Consider the following 21,061-nt stretch of genomic DNA (forward strand, 5'->3'; position numbering starts at 1 on the left):
GCACAAAATCAAAAAATTAACTCGGCGACAGTGTGAATTTTCAGAAAAATTTGTTTTGTTGAAATTTCGGCCCGCCATACAAATTTTTGCAATTTTTTTTTTGCGAAGTGCTTTTTTACTGCTTTTCCTCCTCAACTCAAAAGCTCATTAAACTCACAATCAGTCTTCTCCTCGTGGAGTACACTGTTCCTGCCGTCATTTTTGATTTCTCGGCCTTTTCAAAATTCTTATTGTTTATTGTTAATAAACTTTGAGAATCAATGTCATTGTTAGCAGGAAGTTTTTTCCCCGACCGTACACTTTCGCCCTATAAAACTCAAATTCATGTCACTTTTCCTCAATTTATCTGCTCTCAAAATGAATAAAATTCTTATTTTCTTTTTCCTTTTAACAATCGTTTCCCTAGCTGCATCTCACCGCCACAAACATGGAAAAGTGAAGAAGATCGTGAAGGTTATGACAGTTGGTGGAAAACCAATGAATGACTTTGGAGGAAGTAGAAGAGGAGGATTCAGAAGACGAGGTGGAGATACACATGTTCATCATCACCACCACCATCATCAGCCGAAAGCTTCATCTTCCTCTTCATCGTCATCATCGGAATCTCGTGAAGAGCCAATTGTTGGAGCAGAAAAACCGGTGCATACTACATTATCGGCTCCTCTACCAACTCCGAAGCCACTTCCGCCAGCTTGTGAAAAGGAATGGCTGTCGTTTAAGAGAAAGAGTGAGCTTTGGTGTGTATTGGTGAGTTTTAGAAGGTTTTTGTTTTAATTTGAAAGTCTAGCGCAGGCTTCTTCCCGCCAAAAAATTTTCTCAAAAAATTTGAATTTCCCGCCAAAACTGTTTTCTCATAAAATTTAAACTTCTAACCAAAACTTTTTTTCAGAAAATTTCAGTTTCCACCAAAAAACTTTTTCAAAAATTTTAAATTCCAGTCAAACTTTTTTCTCAGAAAATATTTGAATTTACTATCAACATTTTTTAGCGGAAAATTTGTATTTCCCGCAAAAATTGTTTTTTGAAAATATTTGAACTTACCGTCAAATGTTCTTGTGAAAAAAATTTGAATTTCCCGCCAAACGTTTTTCTGAAAAAATTGTTTATTTCCGGTTAATTTTTTACTGAAAAAGATTGAACTTTTGGTCAAATTTCGGAGAAAATTTGATTTTTCCCGCCGAAATTTGAAGAACGAAAATGTCTCCTTTTATACAAGTAGTGATATCACTTTTCCAGGTCGGAAATCAAGGAGCTGACAACCATGCCTTCTCACAAGCCGAAGCCGAAAAAATCTGCAAAAAACACGGAGCAACACTTACAGGAGTGATAAGCTCAGAGGAGAGAGATAAGATTGCCGATGAGGCTCTTCATCAGCTCGGCGAGATGAAAATGGAAGTTGGAGCAGTTTGGTTGGGAGCAACAACTACCCCAGATTGTACTGTGAAGAGTTGTGGGGAAGAGGACACTTTCAAATGGACAGATGGACACACTACCGGAGTCGCTGGGTTCAAATGGGGAGAACATGAGCCAGATAATCAAGATTATGGGTAAGGAAGAAAAGGAGCAACAGTAACAAATATCACTAAAAAATTTTACTTTTTAGAAGTGACAAAGCATGCATTCAACAGATCGTGATGAGCCCAACGTATGCTAAAGACTCTACAAATCACAAGTTCGCCGAGTTTTTCGAACATGGAGATTTCGACAAACACAGTTGCAAAGGTGGAGAGAGCCCGAAAACGAGACTGTATGCGTGTGGAAAGAAGGCTGTTTAGAGCTTTCCAGTATTTTTTTCACTAAAATAAATATGTTTTAACGAGAAAAGCCTATGTCATTTGAAAGAAATGTTTATTTAATGGTTGAGTACCGAAATCTAAGATTTTGCTTCTTTACACCCAGAATGACCAAAAACTTCCGAACTTTGAAATTGAGAATTTTGCTTAAAATAATTTTTTCCAAAACTTCGAACAGTCATATCTTTTTTTTAAATATAAATTTTCAAAACGTTTCATTACAAAATTCGCTAGTTTTGGTACATTTTGGGCCTAAAAAGAAATACGTTGAACAGAGGTTTCAATATGTTTAAAATGGACATTATAAGCCATTTTACAAAATTGCAAAAATTTGTGGTTTGTTAAAAGATTGGCTGAAAGCGTGAAAAAAATTCAGATCAAATTTTTTTCAGTTCAGAGTGCTACTCTGTAACTCTGTAACTGAAATTTTTCTAACGGTCGATTTAAAAGTACTGCTTTCAAATGGCACATGTTCCAGAAAATTTTTCCTTTTGGGCTTCATTTAAAAATGAGCTTTAATACTTTTCTTGGCAGTCTGAAATTTTTTACTATAGATAATAAAAGTTATCTTGCAGAAGTGAGTTTGCATGAATTCGAGACAAATCAAAAATTCACCCAGTTTTTCGAACATGGAGATTTCGACAAACACAGTTGCAAAGGTGGAGAGAGCCCGAAAACAAGACTGTATGCGTGTGGAAGGAAGGCTTTATAATTTTTTTCTCGCTAAAATAAAGTTTAAATTTTAAAAGTTTGAACTATGTTCAACAAAATTAATCTGACATTCAATCAAGTTACCCTTATCAGTTTGAAGTTTGTGCTAATCATTTGAAGATAAAAAATGACAGCTTATCATTGTGATCAATGAATTTTTGAACTGACTTTACCTCCTACGCAGTATTTTTATTGAATTGTTTTATAATGGACATTTACAAATGTTTCTGTGTCAATTATAACAGGAAAACTGACTCATTTTCGTATTATAGAACTTTCCAAATTTATAGCTCAAAAGTTTTAGTTTTATCGAATTCATCATTTTCATAGGTGATAATGAAACTAACGTCATCTTTAAAAGAGGAGGTTGAGAAGATTATTAAAAATTATAAAAGAAAAACTTGGAGTTGATAATGCATGAACATCATGAACTTTTTGATTTCTTTTTTATTTCTAATTCAGCTTGGGAATTACTTCGCAAACGCGAAAGAATGGAAGGTATGTTGATTCTTAGATTATTAAATTTCCACCAATAATTGTGCCTAACCCCTTCTTATTCAAACCTAGAGCCCTTCTTAAATTTTAGCTTTGCAATTTTTATTTTTTTGTTCATTTTCCTACAACACACAGAAAAAACTGAAATTAGATAGAAGGAAACAGTTCTTTGCCTTTGTCATGCCTGTCTGCCTACCTACCTGCCTACCCGCCTTTTTGTGCTTACCGTGCCTATATTCCTACTTCAGACCTGCCGGCGTGTTTACTTGCTTCATGCCGCAAATAAAAGTGTGGAAGCATCTTGCAAAACTGAACTTCTTTTTTAGGAAACTCTACTCCTCCACCACTCCAAAAATCTAACCGGGGTGAACCCCCAATGCAACAATGACACTGAAACATGGTTGCACTCTTTGGATATTCTCACCGAAGTCTCTCTAGAATGCATTTTATCAAAAAAGTGCTCCAAGAAGGAAGAGCTTTTGCTCAGAGATAACTTTTATGCTCTGGAACAACTGGATTCGTTTGGCAAATTTCCATCGATTGGATTATTCGAGGTCCCATTGATTTTTGATGGGTCTTATCAGGAGTGTGAACGGATAAGTGGGAAAAGCGAAACGAAATATGAAACCAATTACTGCTACGTGCTATTGATTCCCGGCAAAAATTCAAGCCATTGTCATGAGACAAAATCTGGAGATTTGTCGCCTACCACCTTATTCTTTAGGAGTGCAGTCTGTATGCCAAACTCTTGCAATCAACGGGAAATATCTGATATAATAAATGAAATATCAGACATTCCATTTACGGCATGCGGTTCCCAATGTTCAAGTTATCCCGTTGAGAAGAACTCTGCGTTTTGGGGATTTTCAGTTTTCATGATAGTTATGATCTCTATTGCGATTCTGGCAACTTCTGTGGATTATATTTTGGATGCAATTGCAACTGATGAGGAACAACGAGAAAAGAATAAACGCCACTTGCTTTTGAAAATCTTGATCTCATTCTCCCTATGGACCAACGCTGAGTTGATACTATCCGTTAAAGAGCAAAAAGTTGGTTTCATAAAATGTCTGGATTGCATACGTTTTCTCTCAATGCTCTGGGTTGTGTCTGGCCACACTGTTAGTAATATAATGTTTCCAGGTAATTGATTAATGTTTTTAAAGTTTGAAATAATTTTTTTAAGACGTGCTCCTTCCTGTCACCACATTTACCAAACATTTTTGGAACCACTTACTCTTGAATGCCTTCGTCTCCGTAGATACCTTTTTCTTGCTCTCAGGAATCGTGGTATCTTATCTGTTCTTCAAAAACCGAATGAAATCCTCTCAAATAAAAAGTCCACTAACTTGGATCCTTTTTTACGTGCATCGGTACCTCCGGCTCACCCCACCATACATGATTTTTCTCGGTTTCTACATAGTTTACAGTGAATATGTTCAAGGACCAACTGCCGCTGCAGGCTTGAGTAAGTTCATTCTTTTGAATAAAATGTTTATGTAGTCCCTACTTTAATTAATTTTTTTCAGATGCCGCGATCTATTCCGTAGAATCTTGCAAGAAAACCTGGTGGAGAAATCTGTTGTACATTAACAATTTCGGTGACAGCACACATGCATGTTATGCTATAACTTGGTATCTGGCAGTAGATACACAGCTTTACTTGATCGCTCCGATTGTGCTCATAGCTCTATGGTTTTCATTTGTTTGGGGAGCACTGGCGGTGGCAGCTGGGTGTGCAGGAAGTATTGTTACGGTTTATGTTCTATACGCGGAGTATCATTTACCAGCTGATCAGTTTGGAAAGGGGTAAGATTTTTTTTTGCTTGTCAGTAGAGCGCATTGGCATCTCCGTAGAGGTTATTTCATTTTACTGTAATTTGGCATAACTTTTTTCTCGATAAAAAGAATTTAGCTTGCTTTGTAGGCAGGCATTTCTCTGCCTACACCGATTTTTTTCAGAAGTCTCCTCGACTTTGGCAAAATCTTATACCAAAAGCCTTGGGTTCGTTGTACACCATACCTTATTGGACTGCTGGTTGGATATGGATTGGCAGTTTTTGGTAAAAGGAGAGTCCGTCTTCACTGGGCGCTAGCAGTTGTCGGATGGCTAATTGCTTTCGGAATTGCTGTGGCTTGCCTCTTCTCAACAAATGATTATGATAAGGGAGCTGTTTGGAGGTTTACTCTATAGTACATAGTATTATTTTAATCTAACTCAAACTCATTTCCAGCGACTTTGAAAAAGCAACCTACTACAACTTTTCCCGATTCTTCTGGGCAATCGCTGTTTCCTGGGTCATTGTGGCTAACCACATGGGATGGGGAGGTACCGTGCAGTTTTTAAAATTTTTTCTAAAATATTCCCTTTCAGGGCCCATCAACAATTTTATGTCGCACCCAATTTGGCAGCCATTTGGAAAACTATCATATTGCGCGTACATTGTGCATTTTTTCTTGATTTCTTGGTACACGAACATTAGCGAAGCACCCATGCATTATTATTCAACATTTCAAGTGGTAAATTCTGAAAATTTTAAAATTAATTGAGGGGGTTTCCAAGTTTTTCAGTGGATCTACTACGCGGTTCCAGTCACAATCATAGCCTACATTTTTGCATTTTTCTGGAGCTGCCTTTTCGAAATCCCAACTTTAAAGTGAGTTTTTACCGTTTCGAACTCAGAAACTTTGATTTTTCTTTAACTTCTAGATTAGAAAAAATGCTGATAGAAGCTATACTCGGAGCAGGACACACTCGAGCTTCAGGGAAAGTTGGAGAATTGGAAAAGCCTGTGGAGCCGAGGATTGGAAGCTGGGATATAGTTCCTGTGAAAATGGATGAAAATGCGGAAAATTTCAATGTGAAATTATGAAGAATTTAAGAAATCTCAGTCCATTTAAGTACAATTTTATTGAAACTCATAAATGTTTTTATATTTCTTTTTAATATGAAGGAAATCAGAGTAAAAATGAATTTCGAATTGAAAACCTCCAATTTCATAATTGATTGAGCCCTCTCCGCCAGCATGAAGTGGCTCAAAAATTTTCAAATTTTCGGTTGGATCTGATATAGGTGTTCCAAAATATAAGGATTCAATGGTAGCAGGATTGTTGTGAAGAGCCTGCAAAATGTAATTTTTTGTTAGGATTTTTGCTTTTTTGTTATGTGTTATGTTTACAAAACCATTTCAAAGATTCTTTTTTTCTAAATTTTAATTCAAAAACTCACTTGTTTGATTAAAAGAACATCCTCTTTTGTCAAAATATTTTTCAACGTAAGTTCGCAACGAGAAAAATGAATCAAATTTCTGATCGGTATTTCCAGCAAATAATTTCTTGTAAATTCCACTGATTTTGCTTGTTTCCATTGCTCCAATTGAACTAGCTCATTTATATACCTTTCGTCATTAATCTTTTGGCACATATCCAGTCTCAAATCTTCTAGTTTTTGAGCTTTGAATTTTGGCAGAACGTACACGAGTTCTCCAAACGTGAAGCCTCCAATTAGTGATCTCTGGGATTTTATGCAGATTAAGGTGCTCCAAAATTTTTGAATAATTTTCAGATAAGTTTCTCGTATTTTGGAATTATCCCCATTGACGTAAAACGTTATGGTGAAATCTTGAAGGTTTAGATTCGGGTTTTGTAATATAATTTTCAGATCGTTGAGCGCCATCCCTGTGTGAAGCTCTCCTTCTATCACTTTGCGTTTCCCATCAAACTCCACAATACCATTTTCCTTATAAAAAATGTTCCTGTTGTTCAAGTAAATAGTTGTCAAAGTATTTTCAATATCAATTCGAATTGTCTCGAAGAGGTCCGATATCTGATCTATTAAAATTCGAAGTTTTCGAGATACTTTCCTGATTGTGAGTCTAAAACTATATTTCGATTAGGACAAAAGGCTCATAAATTTATTCAAAAAAAAGTTACCTTTCGATAGGATCCACTTTTTCCATTATTATGTTGACAACTTTAATAGGAAAGTCGCCAAGCATAATGAGTTTTTGAAATTTCTGAAACAAATTTATTTAGAGCTATAGAATTTTTATATGTGAAGTGCGGCTTACAAACTGTGATTGTCTTATCAGTGTGGAGTGTTTGCCCCAAAAAGTGGCGTCACTAGGTAAACAAAAGAGTTTAGAGCCACAGAACTACAGATTGCAACCCGGAGACTGTCGGTCGCTTGCAAGGCAGCCGACATCGATCGAGGACCGCGATATACGACTCGCAACTTGCATATTGTGTCGTCTGCTTCTCTAATCTGGAAACCATTACAGGGAGGCCCCTCATTCTGGCCTTTTTGCTTGCAACATGTCAGAAAAACATTTTACACGTTGTTTGACCTTTGTTATATATATTTTTTGTCTTTTTTGTTTTTCTTCAAAAATCTTCGTTCAAAAAGGTTTATTCAGAAAAGTTCATTCAACGTGAACTTCCAAATAATATTTAACCGTGAAGATCTAATCTCGTTTTTCTCGCTTTGTCCAAAAAATCGATCAGTCTCAAATTATTACGTTCTCTTCAAACGATCGTTGCTGGTATGCGAATCAAATCAATTATCAGCATGATAATTCTGCTGAAGATCGTGATTTTCGGAATTATCACAAATTGCGTGCAATGTGGTAAGTTATTTAGAGTTTTCCATTTGGTAATCCAATTTCAGAACATTCAAATGTAAACAACATCGAATCGCTGGATTACTCAAGTCGTCGTCGTCAGTTTTCGAGAGCTGTAAGCTCAAAGAATAGTGAGTTTGAAAAGATGATTGTTGCGCATGAACGCGCGTGTACGTCGTGAATGCGCGGCTCGCCAACAAAAATAGGCACACCACGAGTCGCAAATAAGCCTTCCATCAAGGCAAAGCGTGAAGAATGTGCACCACGCTCGCCCTACTCTCGGTGTACTGCGGCCGACGTTTCGCGAGTCGTGTGCAGTACGATTCTGAGGGTGGCGGGAGCTAGTCACGCCCTTAGCGGGCGCAATGTTCATGAACGGTTTTTTTTTCATAATTCGCGCATCAATTCTGGTCCTTCATCGCGAATCGTCCATCTAATTAGCCGTGAAGTACTGTTATTTTCCAGATGAAGACCCCGCCACTCTGTTCGAAAAGCTACCTGCTGTTGCTCGTCTCGTCACTGCTATTGCAATAATCAATGGATTCTCTGATGGCTCAATCCCCGCCGATCCAGTCATTGCGGAATTCTTCAACGTTGACACAGCAATTCTTCAACAACTAGAGAAGTTCAACAAGGCTTCTGTAGATAAGTTTGTTGAAAGCTTAAACAGCGCGGCAATTGACTCAAACGAGGATACATTGAAAGTTGAGCAGGCGATGATTAATATTCATGAAGTAAAGATGGCATGGAAAAAGATTGGAAGCTTAAGCAACATACCTGCAAAGAGTACATTAGATCCTCTTTCAACTATCGCATCTTGGGATTTATCTGTATTGAAATCATTTGATTTGATCAGCACATTGCATTTGATCGATTCAGAGAGTCCATCCGTTTTAGATTTGAAAAAAAAGCTGGAAACATTAACTTCCGCTGTCAAGAAACTTCCCACTCCAAAAAAAATGAAACCTTTCATTGATTTACTTAAAAAATGGACACCTTTCGATCAGTTTGCGGATATCGTTGGGCTGCATCTAGGCTACTCAAGCATCTTAAGTTATCCTCTTACTAACTCCAAGTTTGACAGTAACGCAAACGCTGTTAACAACATCACTGCAGTAGAAAAAAGCAGCATTATTCTGATGAAGGATGTCGCAGTTGCACCGTTTTCGCCTGCCAATCGTAGCTTCACAGCGGGCTTTGCAAACGGATTTTCCGATATAGAAAAGCTCACTAGTGATTCGAAAGATCGTTGGCTTCACAGTCTTCTCGAACCGTCTGTTCCTTTGAGTGGCGTCAAAACATTGACAAACTTTGGTTCTGAATTGAGAAAACTCGATGACAAATGGAGACCAGTTACCACGGAAAATCATTATCACACGATGAAAAAAATGTCTGCTCTTCAAAATCATCTTGAAAAAACAATGACATCAAAAAAAATTAAAGCGACCGTCGATAGAATAAAAGACAACTGCGGTACGGGAGATGCTGAGGACGGCTTAACAAGAAAAATCAGAGAAGGAGTTGATAACGCAGCTTTGCTTCTAAAAACGCTCAAAGCAATTGAATTCATTTCTAATACATTAACCAACAATGTCGTGAATGATTTCAAAAAACTTTCTAGCAATTCCAACTCTTCTGAAATTCAGAAAATTGGCACCATGTTGCGCTCTTTCACTCGAAGTTTAAAATTGATCGAGGACCTTCAGCAACATCTTCAGGATCGTGTTAAAGGAGCTCTAGAGTTAAAATTCTTCCACGATACAAAAATACCATCTCTGATTGCCCACTTCAACTGCCTCAAAAACAGACCCGACGATACCGAAAAGATTGCCTCAACTGTAAGATCGATCAGGATTCTTCGAAAATTGAAGGCAGATTCGAGTTATATCAATAATTTCAATGAGATGTCATCTGTTCTGTCGGGATCCTCACAGTTTATTGTATCACTACGCAAAACTGTTGAAGAGTACAAAAAGGATAACAGTTCCGAAGTGATTATTCTGAAAAAACTGAACGCCTTGAAAGATCTTTCAAAACCGTTTGGTGATGCCATTGGAGCACTTGTTTCAATCAAAAAGGCTAGCAGCGGATCAGAGTTGGGAACTTTCGTGACAAATGGAGAGTACACTCAAGAGATGGTTCCCAGGCTTGGCACTGCGGAGCTCAAAACGCAGTTTGAAAAATATTGGGGAGATTTTGAGGCAACAAAACAACAGGTGGACATGTTTCGCGCTGATGCAAGATATTGGGAAAAGTCAATTTCGATTGAGAAAAACTCAAAACTATCCGCTTATGGGCAAATGTTCAAAGATTTAGCAGACTTCAAATCAATCGATTTGGAGCTTGAAAACCGATTGGAGGCTACTGAAGGATTTAATGACAATAAGCTGAATCCGGAAATAACACAGCTTGTGGCTGAATTTCGAGATTCTCTCATGAAACTTTCCAAGTTGGACCTTGATTTTTCTCGCTACAAATCTGCGTTGAATATTATGCCGGACGTGTTGAAGTCTGTGGATGGTGGCTTCAAGGGCAAAAGGATTGCTTTACCTGTTATTGGAGGTGGAAATGTCTCGACAACTACAGAGTTTGCAATTGTTGTTGACACTAATAGTACTCTTGTGTGAGTTCCTTTTTTTGTTTTTCAAGTTTCAAATTTCAATACAAATACTTGCAGGTGCACTGTTACGGTATTGATTATTGGTTCCATCCTGGGAATTATCGCCTTTTTATGGTGCTGGCGTGATCAGAATTGCATCTATCATAAGCTCAGGAGACGGTACGCGAAGCCAACCTATAACATGCAGACTGCTCGAGAACCGGAACCGAATACTCCGAAACCGGCTGCAAGTCATTCTGACCCGGAACCGAGAGGTTTTTTCATCAGTTTATGTATTTACTTTTCGTTTTTTTTCTTCAGATTTGTGGCGCGAAGAGAACAATCTGCACAGCATTCCGTGAAAGTGCCACCACCTCCACCACCTCCTGTACCGACTGCGCCTCCAGCAAAGACTCCAGAAACTGCGCCTCTTCTTGTCCCAAAGCCAGTTTCCAACGCGGAGAATGATGCTGCAAAGCCCACAGAGAGTGAGTTTCCACGTCTTTTCACAAAAATTTAGTTACTTTATTTCAGGTGTGAAGGCAAGCCCAAAAGATGCAAAGACCAATACGGAAAGCGAGGAGACCAAGATGTTGAGAAGAAGTGAACAGAAGGCCCAGACTGAATAGAACTATTTTATGAAAAATGAATTTTGAAAAGGAAAACTGGATTACTTTTGAATAGCGAGGAAGATTTTAAGTTTGATCTCTAGCTTTCATTGTTTTGCATAAGTGTTGTCGGTTGATTGTTGCCAACGTTCTGTAGCACGTTCCAAGTTATGATGAATAATGTGGAAAAAAGCTGGTGAAGGGCTGTAGAAGTCTGCGAAAGTTTAGAAAAACATGTGGTAAAGAGAGACAGGATGTTGGCAAAGTGCTACGGAAACTCTGGGAAACTCTGCGGGGAATTTGAAAGTTCTCGAAGGCAGAACATGGGGATTCCCATTGGGGAATATTGCCACAAAAAGAAGAGAGTTCTGTAGAAAAACGCATCAGAAAGCCAACAAAAATCTGTTGGAAAAAAACTGCAGAAAGTTGGAAACATTCAGCAAATAGCTCGAAACTGATGCAACTAGGGCTGTTATGGTGGACGTCCCCCTCGCACCATGGTTTTACCGGAGCGCTAGTAATTGATAACTAAAATTCTGACATCGAGAATCGATTGTACGAGCTTGTATCACTCAGATTCACTTTTGGGATTCCATTTCCTGTAAGGGTTACACCGGAATCGGCTCCAAAAAATGGAGGTGGACGTTTTATGTATAACATCCCTAGGTGCAATCATAAAACTTGATAAAATTATCAAATCGACAAAAAACTTGAAGAAATCCAGTTTGCCGATACTGTGGACAACTTGAAAAGGGAAACTTGCACTTCAACAACAATTATCGACTACTATCTATGGGGGCAATTTATGAAACAACTTTAATTAAACATTGAACACATAACACCTTCTATCACTTCTTTATTTACAAAAAAACTGGATCAATTAATTCTTCTTCTTCTTCTTTTTTGGCTTATCATCATCATCCGACTTCTCCGGCGGTAAGGATTTCACATTTCTGAAATTGTATCATAATCAGGGGCCAATTAACTAGTGTAAACTTACGCAAGAGTGTCCTCAACCGCACTTCCACTCCTCTCCATTGGAGTTTTTGCTGGTGGGGTCCTGGAAATACTTTTTCTAGTGAATCGCATAATTCTAAAAATTACTGTGCAGTCGGACAAGTCTGCGCGGATTTTTCCTTTGCGGGGTCCGGGCAAACTGGTGCGTTTCGGGGGACTAGTTTGGCCTGAAACAAAATAATTACGGTTTTCTTTTCTAAAGGAAACGCACTCTTCCATCCTCTTTAAACTTCTTTTTTGACTGGCAATTTACAATGAAGACGATCAGCAAAAGAAATGGTCCAAACAAGAGAGTAATCTGGAAAATTTCTGCTTGAACGACATGAGAAATTTCCTGTAAAGTAGAAAAAAACTTACGCTCTGAAAATAAATTGAAAACATGAGCATTGATTGTATATCAAGAAATCAAGAATTGAAAACTGATGATTTCAAATCTTTATCTGGTCTTGTAATCTAACAATCCAACAACAACAAAAAATCAAGAGGGTACGTTTCTATTTGTTTTTCAAATAATAAAATACGTGATGTCGTTGAAATTAATTTTCTTTTAGATTTTTTGTATTTCGTAATTACTGTGCGGAAGTCGGTGTCTTGAATGCACCTCATTTTCGCCTGATTGCTGGTTCTCTGCAAGGGCTGTTATGGGGGACTTCCCACTTCCCCCAAACTCGTAATTGAAAAAAAAAATATTCTGATATCAAATATCAAATTAATCTGATAATGTTACCCTATCCTCACTTCTATCCATAATTTATTCTTGCCTTTTATACATCGATGAATGTGTTTTTTGCTTCTTCTCCAATGTAGCCATTATTTTTTTCTCATCTCTTTTTATTTTTGTTCCATTTTTATTTATGTAACCACTTGTGATGGTTTGTATCTATTAATGTGTGTTTTCTTTTTCTACCTCACGATATCTTACTATCGTAATAAATTAAATTAAAAATATCAAAACTCGATATTCTTCAAAAAAAAAATTGCGTTCAAAAATTAACGTTCTGCGTGAACTTCCACATAACCCCAACCGTGAAGATCTTATCTTTTTTTTCTCTCTTCGTCCAAAAATCAATCAGTTTCAAATTATTACGTTTTCATCAAACAATCACTGCTTTCGAAGATGAGAATTAAATTAATTATCAGCTTGATAATTTTTCTGAAGATAGCGATTTTTGGAATCGTCACTATTATCGTGGAATGTGGTAAGTGATTCAGAGTTTTTGATAGCAAAAATAATTCAATTTCAGAACATTCAAATCTAAACAATAACGAGTCTCTGGATTATTCAAGTCGCCGTCAGTTAGTCCGAGCTGTGAATCCGCACGATAGTGAGTTTAAAACGTTTTACGTTTTGCATCGCCAACAAAATAGGGTACAATGCTCACACCGCAACTCGCAAATAAGCTTTCCACAAAGGCAGTACGTGTTGAGTGTATAGTTAATTAATTCAATTTCAGAACATTCAAATATAAATAACATCGACTCACAAGAGCATTCAAGTCGCCGTCAGTTTGCAAGAGCTGTAGACGATAGTGAGTTTAAAACGATTTCTGATTCACTTGAAGAACTATAGATTTTCAGATGAAGACCCCAACACTCTGTTTGAGAAACTCCCTGGTGCTGCTCGTGTCGTTACCGCTATTGCAATAATCAATGGATTCTCCGATGGCTCCATCCCAGCCGATCCAGTCATTGCGGAACTTCTGAACATTGACGCCGCAAGTCTACAACAACTAGAGAAGTTCAACAAGACTTCTGTAGATAAGTTCATTGAAAGCTTAAACAGCGCTGTGATTGACTCACACGAGCATACATTGAAAGTTGAACAGGCGATAATTGATCTTGCCGATGTGATGACGACTTGGAAAAGTATTGGAAATTTGAATAAAATTCCAGCTAATTCCACCTTAAAGTCTTTGCTCAAAATCGGGTCTTGGGACACATCTGGATTCAAATCATTTGATCTTATCAGTACATTAAATTTGATAAATTCAGAAAACTCAACAGTTTCTGATTTGAAAAATAAGCTAGCAGGCTTAGCTTCCGCTGTCCAGAAACTTCCGACTCAAAGCACAAGGAAACGTTTTATTGATTTACTCGAAAAATGGAAGCAAATAGGTCCTTTTGTAGATATTATGCAATTGTTTCTGGAATACGCATCTGTATTGTCGTTCCCGCCTCGACAATCTAGATTTGCAAAGAACGCTAAAGCTGTGAAGAACATATCACTTTATGTCGATAAATCGAATATTTTTGTGATGAGAGAAGTGGTTGGGGCTCCCTATTCGCAGATTATCCGTGATGTCACAACAGGGTTTCCAAACGGGATTTCAGACCTAGGAATGCTAACTAATGATTCTAAAGATCAGTGGCTGGAGAGGCTACTCAAGCCGTCTTTTCCGTTAAGTGACATTGAAAAATTGGCAAAATTTACCTCTGAAATGAAAAAACTGAATGATCTGTGGAAACCAGTCACCATAGAAAATCATTATCACGTGATGAGACAAGTCATCGAACTACAACAACACCTTGGAAATTTAATGTCTTCAACTATTATCGGTCAAACTCTGTCCATCTTAAAAACGACGTGTAAACCAGTACCTTTTAAACGCAAATTGGCAACAGTCTTGAAAAATGCGATTGATCATGTAATATTACTCTTGAAACAAGTAAAATCATTGGAGTCAATTTCAAATGTTTTCAACAGCAATGATTTTAAGAATTACTACAAATCGACTGATTCATCTCAAATCAAACAAATGGGCGAGTTGTTGCGTTCTTTAACTCAGCAGATCAAACTGATCCAAGACTCTGGAAGCCTCCAGGAGCATGCTGACGGAGCTCAAAGTTTGAAGTACTTACTACAGTCAACTTTTCAACCTTTGGTAGTTCATCTTAATTGTCTAAAAGAAAAAATCAAGGACACATATAAAATTGCTTCAACCGCAAGATCAGCCAAGATTCTTCGCAAAATGGAATCGGATGGAAAATTAGTAGAAAAATTCAAAGAATTTTCATCTGCTGTGTCAAAGTCATTGCCGCTTCTTGTTTCGCTTCGGAAGATTGCCGAAGAATACAAAAAAGATTCCAGTTCAGAAATGAATGAACTCAAAAAGTTGAAAGTCTTGCAAGGTCTCTCAAAACCATTTGGTGATGCTGTTGGTGCACTTGTTTAAATTACAAAGGTTAGCAGGTCCGAGTTGGAAAATTTCGTGAAAAAAGGTGAGGCCACCCAGAAGAAAGTCAATAGTGATGGTACTCCTGAACAAAAAATACAGTTTGAAAGTCAATGGGGAAATTTCGAGGAGACAACTCAACAAATTGAAATGTTCCTTTCCGATACTAGCATCTGGGAAAAATCCATTGCAATTAAGAAGAATTCGAATCTATCCGCTTATGGACAAATGTTCAAAGATTTGACAATTCTCAATTCCATCGATGTGAAACTTGAGCCAAGATTGGCGGCTACTGAAGGATTTGATAACATCACAACGAATCAAAGAGTTACACAGATAGTGGCTGAATTTCGAGAATCTCTCATAAGACTTTCCAAGTTGGATCTTGATTTTTCACGCTACAAATCTGCGTTGGATAGTATGCCGGAGGTGTTGAAGTCTGTTTCGGAAAAACTTATAAAAGATGTTTCGAGGCTGAAAGCAAATGAGTGTTTAAAGTCATTCCATTCAACTGTCTCCATCATCACTTTCAGTACCGATCACGCCTCCGGCAAGGACTCCAACAGTCTCTCCTGCCAAGTCACCAGCCAATTCAGTTTACAAATCTGAAAAACTTAATAAAGATGTTTCGAGGCTGAAAGCAAGTGAGTGTTTATATCGTCTTACAATATTTACCAAGTTTCAGATGCAAAACCGAGCCCGATAGTTATGAAAAGCATTATGGATGTTGTGGAGAACAAGAGTAAGACCCATGAGGTTGAGAAGAAAAGGAGTGAAGTGTTGTATGTGAACTATTGAACTATTTTATGAAAAATGAATGTTGAAAAAAGAATCTGACTATTTTAGTTGCTCGTCTTCCTGGATTGAGCTATCGTGGGGCAACCCCCCCCCCCCCCCCCCCTTCGTCGCCAATGCTCGCAATTCGAAAACTTATTCAAAATTCGATATTTTTCTTTTTGAATTTGAGTTTATTTAACTAAAAGAAGAGAAATAAAAAAATAAAACGAGACGAACCCTAAAAGAGTTCAACTCGAGTAAAAGTTACAAAAAAAAGATAAACAGGTGAAACGGGGAGAAAGAAGAGAATGGAGGTAAAAGTGTAGTTATAACCGGGGGATGTTGAGATCAATAAATTCACAGAACTGATATGGGGACATAAAAACCGTAACATTTTTGAATAAATTGTTCCAGACTGGGATGATAAGAGCAAAGAAATTGAAAAAAAAAAATTTTTTTTTAATTGCATTCAATAATAAAATTTCAACGTGAACTTCCAAATAACCCCAGCCGTAAAGATCTTATCTTGTTTTCTCGCTTCGTTCATAAAATCAATCAGTTTTAAATTATTACGTTTTTATCAGACAACCACTGCTAACAAGATCACAAGAATCACAAGATGAGAATTAAATCAATTATCAGCATGATAATTCTTCTGAAGATAACGATTTTTGGAATCATCACAATTAGCGTGGAATGTGGTAAGTCATCCAGAGTTTTCGATAGCAAAAATAATTCAATTTCAGTAAATTCAAATATAAACAATAACGAGTCTCTGGATTATTCAAGTCGCCGTCAATTTGTGCGAGCTGTGAATCCACACGATAGTGAGTTTAAAACGTTTTATGTTTTGCATCGCCAACAAAATAGGGTACACACCGCGACTCGCAAATAATTAATCAATTCAATTTCAGAACATTCAAATATAAACAATAACGAGTCTCTGGATTATTCAAATCGCCGTCCGTTTGCGAGAGCTGTAAGCGATAGTGAGTTTAAAAAGCTTAAAAGCAAGCACAGCGACTCGCAAACAAACCTTCCACAAATGCAGGGCTTGTAGAGTGTCCACCACGGTGGTTGCAACAGGTCGAACTGCTCCAACTTTGAGCAACATTTGTACCGGCCTCACTGTATGAAGTGTCGCAAATTTGAGTGAGGGGGTCATGCTAATGAAAATTCATATTCAAAATTAAGATTTGATTGTTGGTGAAGCTGCTGTAAAATAGGCAGATCGACCTGTTGCGACTTTTTGCCACCTCTACACCACGGCCACCCTACCCCGCTTGCTCTGCGCGCCCACCATATCACACGCGGTTATACGCACATCGCTAATTAACAGTGAATAAATATACCGTTTCAGATGAAGACCCTGCAACTCTGTTCAAAAAATTGCCCGCTGTTGCTCGCCTCGTCACCGCCATCGCAATAATCAATGGATTCTCCGATGGCTCCATCCCAGCCGATCCAGTCATTGCGGAACTTCTGAACATTGACACCGCAAGTCTTAAACAATTGGAAAAGTTCAACAAGACTTCGGTAGATAAGTTTATTGAAAGCGTAAGCAGCGCTGCGATGGATTCAAGCAACGAAACTTTAACAGTTGAGCAGGCGATGCTTGATGTTTTCAAAATCATGACGATTTGGGAAAGAATTGGAAAATTAGAGAATATATCAACAACGTATAGTTTAGCATCACTCAAACCTGTTGAATCTTGGAGTATATCTGAATTCAAAAATTTCAATTTGATGAACACTCTGGGTTTAATTGACAAAATTGTCAAAGCCGAAAGTTCGCCGATTCCAGAACTGAAGAAACAGCTAGCAGTCTTAGCTTCTGCTGTGACGAATCTACCGCCTGCAACCACAATGAAACCTTTCATTGTAACCCTTGAGAAATGGGCACTTATCGATTCGTTTGTAGATATTATGCTGCTACATAATAGTCATTTTGACGTTTTATTGTTTACAAGCCCTTCATTCAACGCACATACTGTCCAATATATTCCATTTGCAACTGATCCGGATATTTCTGTTATGAAAGACGTGGTAGTATCACTGTTCTCGTGTATTAATCGTACTGTAACAGCAGGGTTTGCAAACGGAATTTCGGATATAGAAAAACTCAGTAGTGATTCTAAAGATCGGTGGATTGATGGGATACTCAAACCGTCTGTTCCTTTGAGTAATATCAACATTTTGTCGAAATTTGCTGTTGAAATGAAAAAACTGAATTACTTATGGAATCCCGTGTCTACGGAAACTCATTATCACATGATGAGGCAAGTTTTTGATCTCCAAAAACATCGTGGAATAAGATTGACACAAAATGCTATTGATTCTATTTCCAATACGTTAGAGACAAAGTGTCTGATAGCAGATATGGATAAAAGTTTCCTTGAAAATATGAAACAGTCAGCTAAACACGTGAAATTGCTTTTGAGAAAGGTTCAAGCATTGGAATCAATCCGGAATGCTTTCACCAGCAAGGTTATAAATGACTTTAATAAACTCTCTACGCAGACCAAATCATCTGATGTGAGTAGTATCCGCACCGTCTTGCGTTCATTGTCTCAAAGTTTCAAGTTGATTCAGAACTCTAAAAGTCTGCAGAAGCATGTCACAGGTGCTCAAACATTGAATGAGGTCTATGCAGAACCACACACTCAACCATTGGTAACACGTCTAGAATGCCTCATGAAGGAAATCAAAAATACGGATAAAATTGCTTCAATCTTGCGATCAGTCAAGATTCTTCGAAAACTGAAATCGGATCGAAAGTTAGTAGAAAAGTTTAAAGAAGTTTCATCTGCTGTGTCAAAGTCATTGCCGCTTCTTGTTTCGCTTCGGAAGATTGCCGAAGAATACAAAAAAGATAATAGCTCAGGTATGACCGATCTGAAAAAGTTGAAACCCTTGCAAGGTCTCTCAAAACCATTTGGTGATGCTGTTGGTGCACTTGTTTCAATTACAAAGGTTAGCAGATCAGAGTTGGAAACTTTCGTGAGAAATGGAGAGAGCACTCAGAAGATAGCCGATATTTATGGTACTCCTGAACAGCAAAGACAGTTTGAAAGTCAATGGGGAAATTTCGAGGCGACAACTCAACAAATTGAAATGTTCCTTTCCGATGCTAGTATTTGGGAAAAATCGATTGCAATTAAGAAGAATTTGAATCTATCCGCTTATGGGCAAATGTTCAAAGATTTGACAATTCTGAATTCAATCGATGTGAAACTTGAGCCAAGATTGGCGGCTACTGAAGGATTTGATAACATCACAACGAATCAAAGAGTTACACAGATAGTGGCTGAATTTCGAGCTTCTCTCATGGAACTTTCCAAGTTGGACCTTGATTTTTCTCGCTACAAATCTGCGTTCAATAGTATGAAGGAGGTATTGAGGTCTGTTGAAGCTGGCTTCAAGGGCGAAAAGCTTGAATTATCTATATCTGTCAGTAGAAGTGGAAATGTCACAACAACTACAGAATTTGCAATTGTTGCTACCTCCTCCTATAGTGGTCTTGTGTGAGTTATTCTTTCGTCTTCTTTTTCAATTTCACTACAAATACTTTCAGGTACACGGTTGGGACATTGGTTATTGCCGTCATCTTGGTAACTATCACTTTCTTGTGGTGTTGGTATGACCAGAGTTGCATCTATCATAAACTCAAGAGACGCTACATCACCAACATGAAGACTGCTCCAGAATTGGGCTCGATTACTCCCGATTCGTCACAAGATAGTCAATCAGAACGAGAAGCAGAGAGGTTATTTCATCAATTTATTTATTCATTTATTCGTTTTTTAGGTTTGTTGCGCGAAAACCACATACTTCACAACTGCCTCCACCACCTACACCGTCACCGGCTACGCTCACTCCAACCTCAGCAAATACTACTACAGCCGCTTCTGTCACGCCTTCCGGCAAGCCAGTGTCTAAAGTGGAGAAGCTTAAGAAGGATAGGATTGAAGTTGAGAAAAAGAGAGTGAGCAAAAAATCAAGACTGAATAAAACTATTTGATGAGACATGAATTTTGAAAAATAAAACTGAATTATTTTTGAGCTATTCACTTTTTAAGTTTGATATCTAGAAGTTTTCCTTAAACTGTTTATATTTTCGTTGCCTGCTGGTTGTTGCAAATAAATATATCTGATGGATGATGTAAAAGTGCTGCAAAAAGCTGATTTAGGGGAGCAAAAGTCTAAAGTTAACAAAAATGGAACAGGGAAACAGAAACCCTGAAAAAATCTAGTTAGGAATACTAGAATACTATTCCTGGAACAGTGCTGCAGAAAACTGAAAAAGTTCTCAGGAGAGCTCGAAACTGCTGCTGGAAAAAATCAATGAAGTTGCATCATAAAATTTGGGCAAACTATCAGAGTGGCTTAGATGATATCCAGCTTGCCGAGATAATGTGGACACTTTGAATATGGTGGAGAAAGGATAACGTTCTCTAGAACGAAAGTTCCATGAGTTTCTAATCAGAGACTTGCACAATGTGCACTGACACGATGATTATCGATTATTGTTGATTGGTTTAATATGGTTTATTTATGGAATAATTCTATTACAAAATGTACACATAACACCTTCTATAACTTCTTTATTTACAAAAAACAAGATCAGTTACTTTTTCTTCTTTTTTGACTTATCATCATCCGACTTCTCCGGCGGCAAAGATTTCACATTTCTGAAATTGTATCATAATCAGGGGCCAATTAACTTGTGCAAACTTACGCAAGAGTGTCCTCAACCGCACTTCCACTCCTCTCCATTGGAGTTTTTGCTGGCGGGATCCTGAAAATATATTTTCTAGTGAATCGCATAATTCTATAAATTACTGTGTAGTCGGGCAAGTCTGCGCGGACGTCTCCTTTACAGGGTTTGGAGAAACTGGGGCGTTTCGGGGGACTAGGTTGGCCTGAAACAATATATTTTATTAGGTTTTCTTCGGCCCAAGAAACTCACTCTTTCATCGTCTTTAAACTTCTTTTTTGACTGACAATTTACAATCGAGACGACCAGCAAAAGAAATGGTCCGAAATAGAGAGTAATCTGAAAACTTTCAGTTGAGAGCACAAATTGTATAGTAGAAAATCCCCTGAAAATTAGAAAAAAAAATACTTACGCTCTTAAAAATAGTTGTAAACGGGAACATGTTCCCATCAACTGCATACAAGTGAGAATTGGAAAAAGATGACTTTTAATCGTTATCTCATCCTATAATCTGACAATCCAAAAAGAAAATCAAGAGGGCACGTATTTCTT

General features: G+C 37.7%; 7 protein-coding genes and 2 pseudogenes across 9 annotated transcripts; 6 read left to right on the forward strand and 3 right to left on the reverse strand.

Annotated features, from left to right (window-relative positions):
* Positions 1-350: 350 nt before the first annotated feature.
* Positions 351-1,824, forward strand: clec-232 (C-type lectin domain-containing protein). The gene is made up of 3 exons (NM_074605.3): positions 351-747; positions 1,237-1,547; positions 1,604-1,824. The coding sequence occupies exons 1-3, from the start codon at positions 358-360 to the stop codon at positions 1,773-1,775; spliced, it is 873 nt and encodes a 290-aa protein (NP_507006.1). The 5' UTR covers positions 351-357; the 3' UTR covers positions 1,776-1,824.
* A 567-nt stretch (positions 1,825-2,391) lies between these two features.
* On the forward strand, positions 2,392-2,504 carry F36G9.17 (annotated as a pseudogene). The gene has a single exon. A coding segment is annotated over exon 1 (113 nt).
* A 415-nt stretch (positions 2,505-2,919) lies between these two features.
* On the forward strand, positions 2,920-5,985 carry oac-20 (Nose resistant-to-fluoxetine protein N-terminal domain-containing protein). Its single transcript, NM_074606.5, has 9 exons — positions 2,920-3,002; positions 3,326-4,142; positions 4,186-4,467; positions 4,529-4,808; positions 4,962-5,180; positions 5,234-5,328; positions 5,374-5,519; positions 5,571-5,656; positions 5,710-5,985. Exons 1-9 carry the CDS (start codon positions 2,931-2,933, stop codon positions 5,870-5,872), a joined length of 2,160 nt encoding a protein of 719 aa, NP_507007.3. The 5' UTR covers positions 2,920-2,930; the 3' UTR covers positions 5,873-5,985.
* Positions 5,891-7,060, reverse strand: fbxa-99 (F-box domain-containing protein). The gene is made up of 3 exons (NM_074607.6): positions 6,933-7,060; positions 6,229-6,874; positions 5,891-6,121 (listed from the first exon to the last, which is right to left on the reverse strand). The coding sequence occupies exons 1-3, from the start codon at positions 6,995-6,997 to the stop codon at positions 5,909-5,911; spliced, it is 924 nt and encodes a 307-aa protein (NP_507008.1). The 5' UTR covers positions 6,998-7,060; the 3' UTR covers positions 5,891-5,908.
* A 439-nt stretch (positions 7,061-7,499) lies between these two features.
* F36G9.13 (uncharacterized protein) lies at positions 7,500-10,882 on the forward strand. The gene is made up of 6 exons (NM_001356768.2): positions 7,500-7,624; positions 7,666-7,749; positions 8,084-10,241; positions 10,296-10,492; positions 10,539-10,705; positions 10,752-10,882. Exons 1-5 carry the CDS (start codon positions 7,543-7,545, stop codon positions 10,577-10,579), a joined length of 2,562 nt encoding a protein of 853 aa, NP_001343580.2. The 5' UTR covers positions 7,500-7,542; the 3' UTR covers positions 10,580-10,705; positions 10,752-10,882.
* A 784-nt stretch (positions 10,883-11,666) lies between these two features.
* Positions 11,667-12,380, reverse strand: F36G9.15 (uncharacterized protein). The gene is made up of 6 exons (NM_074609.3): positions 12,376-12,380; positions 12,200-12,251; positions 12,054-12,140; positions 11,930-12,009; positions 11,826-11,885; positions 11,667-11,778 (listed from the first exon to the last, which is right to left on the reverse strand). The coding sequence occupies exons 2-6, from the start codon at positions 12,227-12,229 to the stop codon at positions 11,706-11,708; spliced, it is 330 nt and encodes a 109-aa protein (NP_507010.1). The 5' UTR covers positions 12,230-12,251; positions 12,376-12,380; the 3' UTR covers positions 11,667-11,705.
* A 579-nt stretch (positions 12,381-12,959) lies between these two features.
* C06C6.6 lies at positions 12,960-15,815 on the forward strand (annotated as a pseudogene). Its single transcript has 5 exons — positions 12,960-13,041; positions 13,087-13,167; positions 13,297-13,371; positions 13,421-15,655; positions 15,701-15,815. Coding segments are annotated over exons 1-5 (2,588 nt in total).
* Positions 15,816-16,355: 540 nt separating this feature from the next.
* On the forward strand, positions 16,356-19,848 carry C06C6.7 (uncharacterized protein). Its single transcript, NM_074611.3, has 6 exons — positions 16,356-16,493; positions 16,539-16,619; positions 16,707-16,781; positions 17,153-19,316; positions 19,367-19,558; positions 19,600-19,848. The coding sequence occupies exons 1-6, from the start codon at positions 16,412-16,414 to the stop codon at positions 19,811-19,813; spliced, it is 2,808 nt and encodes a 935-aa protein (NP_507012.1). The 5' UTR covers positions 16,356-16,411; the 3' UTR covers positions 19,814-19,848.
* A 528-nt stretch (positions 19,849-20,376) lies between these two features.
* On the reverse strand, positions 20,377-20,961 carry C06C6.9 (uncharacterized protein). Its single transcript, NM_074612.2, has 5 exons — positions 20,922-20,961; positions 20,762-20,848; positions 20,635-20,714; positions 20,531-20,590; positions 20,377-20,483 (listed from the first exon to the last, which is right to left on the reverse strand). Exons 1-5 carry the CDS (start codon positions 20,949-20,951, stop codon positions 20,420-20,422), a joined length of 321 nt encoding a protein of 106 aa, NP_507013.1. The 5' UTR covers positions 20,952-20,961; the 3' UTR covers positions 20,377-20,419.
* Positions 20,962-21,061: the final 100 nt, after the last annotated feature.

This window comes from Caenorhabditis elegans, chromosome V (assembly GCF_000002985.6).
Source record: "Caenorhabditis elegans chromosome V".
Classification (NCBI taxonomy): Eukaryota; Metazoa; Nematoda; class Chromadorea; order Rhabditida; family Rhabditidae; genus Caenorhabditis; species Caenorhabditis elegans.

Excerpts from the sequence above, each read along its gene's own strand:
- clec-232 (NM_074605.3), top strand. The coding sequence starts at position 358 with ATGAATAAAATTCTTATTTTCTTTTTCCTTTTAACAATCGTTTCCCTA. Across the intron at positions 748-1,236 it reads GTGAGCTTTGGTGTGTATTG|GTCGGAAATCAAGGAGCTGA; the intron begins GTGAGTTTTAGA and ends TCACTTTTCCAG. Across the intron at positions 1,548-1,603 it reads CCAGATAATCAAGATTATGG|AAGTGACAAAGCATGCATTC; the intron begins GTAAGGAAGAAA and ends TTTACTTTTTAG.
- oac-20 (NM_074606.5), top strand. The coding sequence starts at position 2,931 with ATGAACTTTTTGATTTCTTTTTTATTTCTAATTCAGCTTGGGAATTAC. Across the intron at positions 3,003-3,325 it reads CAAACGCGAAAGAATGGAAG|GAAACTCTACTCCTCCACCA; the intron begins GTATGTTGATTC and ends CTTCTTTTTTAG. Across the intron at positions 4,468-4,528 it reads AACTGCCGCTGCAGGCTTGA|ATGCCGCGATCTATTCCGTA; the intron begins GTAAGTTCATTC and ends AATTTTTTTCAG.
- fbxa-99 (NM_074607.6), bottom strand. The coding sequence starts at position 6,997 with ATGCTTGGCGACTTTCCTATTAAAGTTGTCAACATAATAATGGAAAAA. Across the intron at positions 6,875-6,932 it reads AAAGTGGATCCTATCGAAAG|ACTCACAATCAGGAAAGTAT; the intron begins GTAACTTTTTTT and ends ATATAGTTTTAG. Across the intron at positions 6,122-6,228 it reads ATGTTCTTTTAATCAAACAA|GCTCTTCACAACAATCCTGC; the intron begins GTGAGTTTTTGA and ends TACATTTTGCAG.
- F36G9.13 (NM_001356768.2), top strand. The coding sequence starts at position 7,543 with ATGCGAATCAAATCAATTATCAGCATGATAATTCTGCTGAAGATCGTG. Across the intron at positions 7,750-8,083 it reads AGCTGTAAGCTCAAAGAATA|ATGAAGACCCCGCCACTCTG; the intron begins GTGAGTTTGAAA and ends GTTATTTTCCAG. Across the intron at positions 10,493-10,538 it reads TTCTGACCCGGAACCGAGAG|ATTTGTGGCGCGAAGAGAAC; the intron begins GTTTTTTCATCA and ends TTTTTTCTTCAG.
- F36G9.15 (NM_074609.3), bottom strand. The coding sequence starts at position 12,229 with ATGCTCATGTTTTCAATTTATTTTCAGAGC. Across the intron at positions 12,141-12,199 it reads TTTCAATTTATTTTCAGAGC|ATTACTCTCTTGTTTGGACC; the intron begins GTAAGTTTTTTT and ends GAAATTTTCCAG. Across the intron at positions 11,779-11,825 it reads GCGGTTGAGGACACTCTTGC|AAATGTGAAATCCTTACCGC; the intron begins GTAAGTTTACAC and ends ATACAATTTCAG.
- C06C6.7 (NM_074611.3), top strand. The coding sequence starts at position 16,412 with ATGAGAATTAAATCAATTATCAGCATGATAATTCTTCTGAAGATAACG. Across the intron at positions 16,494-16,538 it reads CACAATTAGCGTGGAATGTG|TAAATTCAAATATAAACAAT; the intron begins GTAAGTCATCCA and ends ATTCAATTTCAG. Across the intron at positions 19,559-19,599 it reads TCAGAACGAGAAGCAGAGAG|GTTTGTTGCGCGAAAACCAC; the intron begins GTTATTTCATCA and ends TTCGTTTTTTAG.
- C06C6.9 (NM_074612.2), bottom strand. The coding sequence starts at position 20,951 with ATGTTCCCGTTTACAACTATTTTTAAGAGC. Across the intron at positions 20,715-20,761 it reads AGTTTAAAGACGATGAAAGA|GCCAACCTAGTCCCCCGAAA; the intron begins GTGAGTTTCTTG and ends ATATTGTTTCAG. Across the intron at positions 20,484-20,530 it reads GCGGTTGAGGACACTCTTGC|AAATGTGAAATCTTTGCCGC; the intron begins GTAAGTTTGCAC and ends ATACAATTTCAG.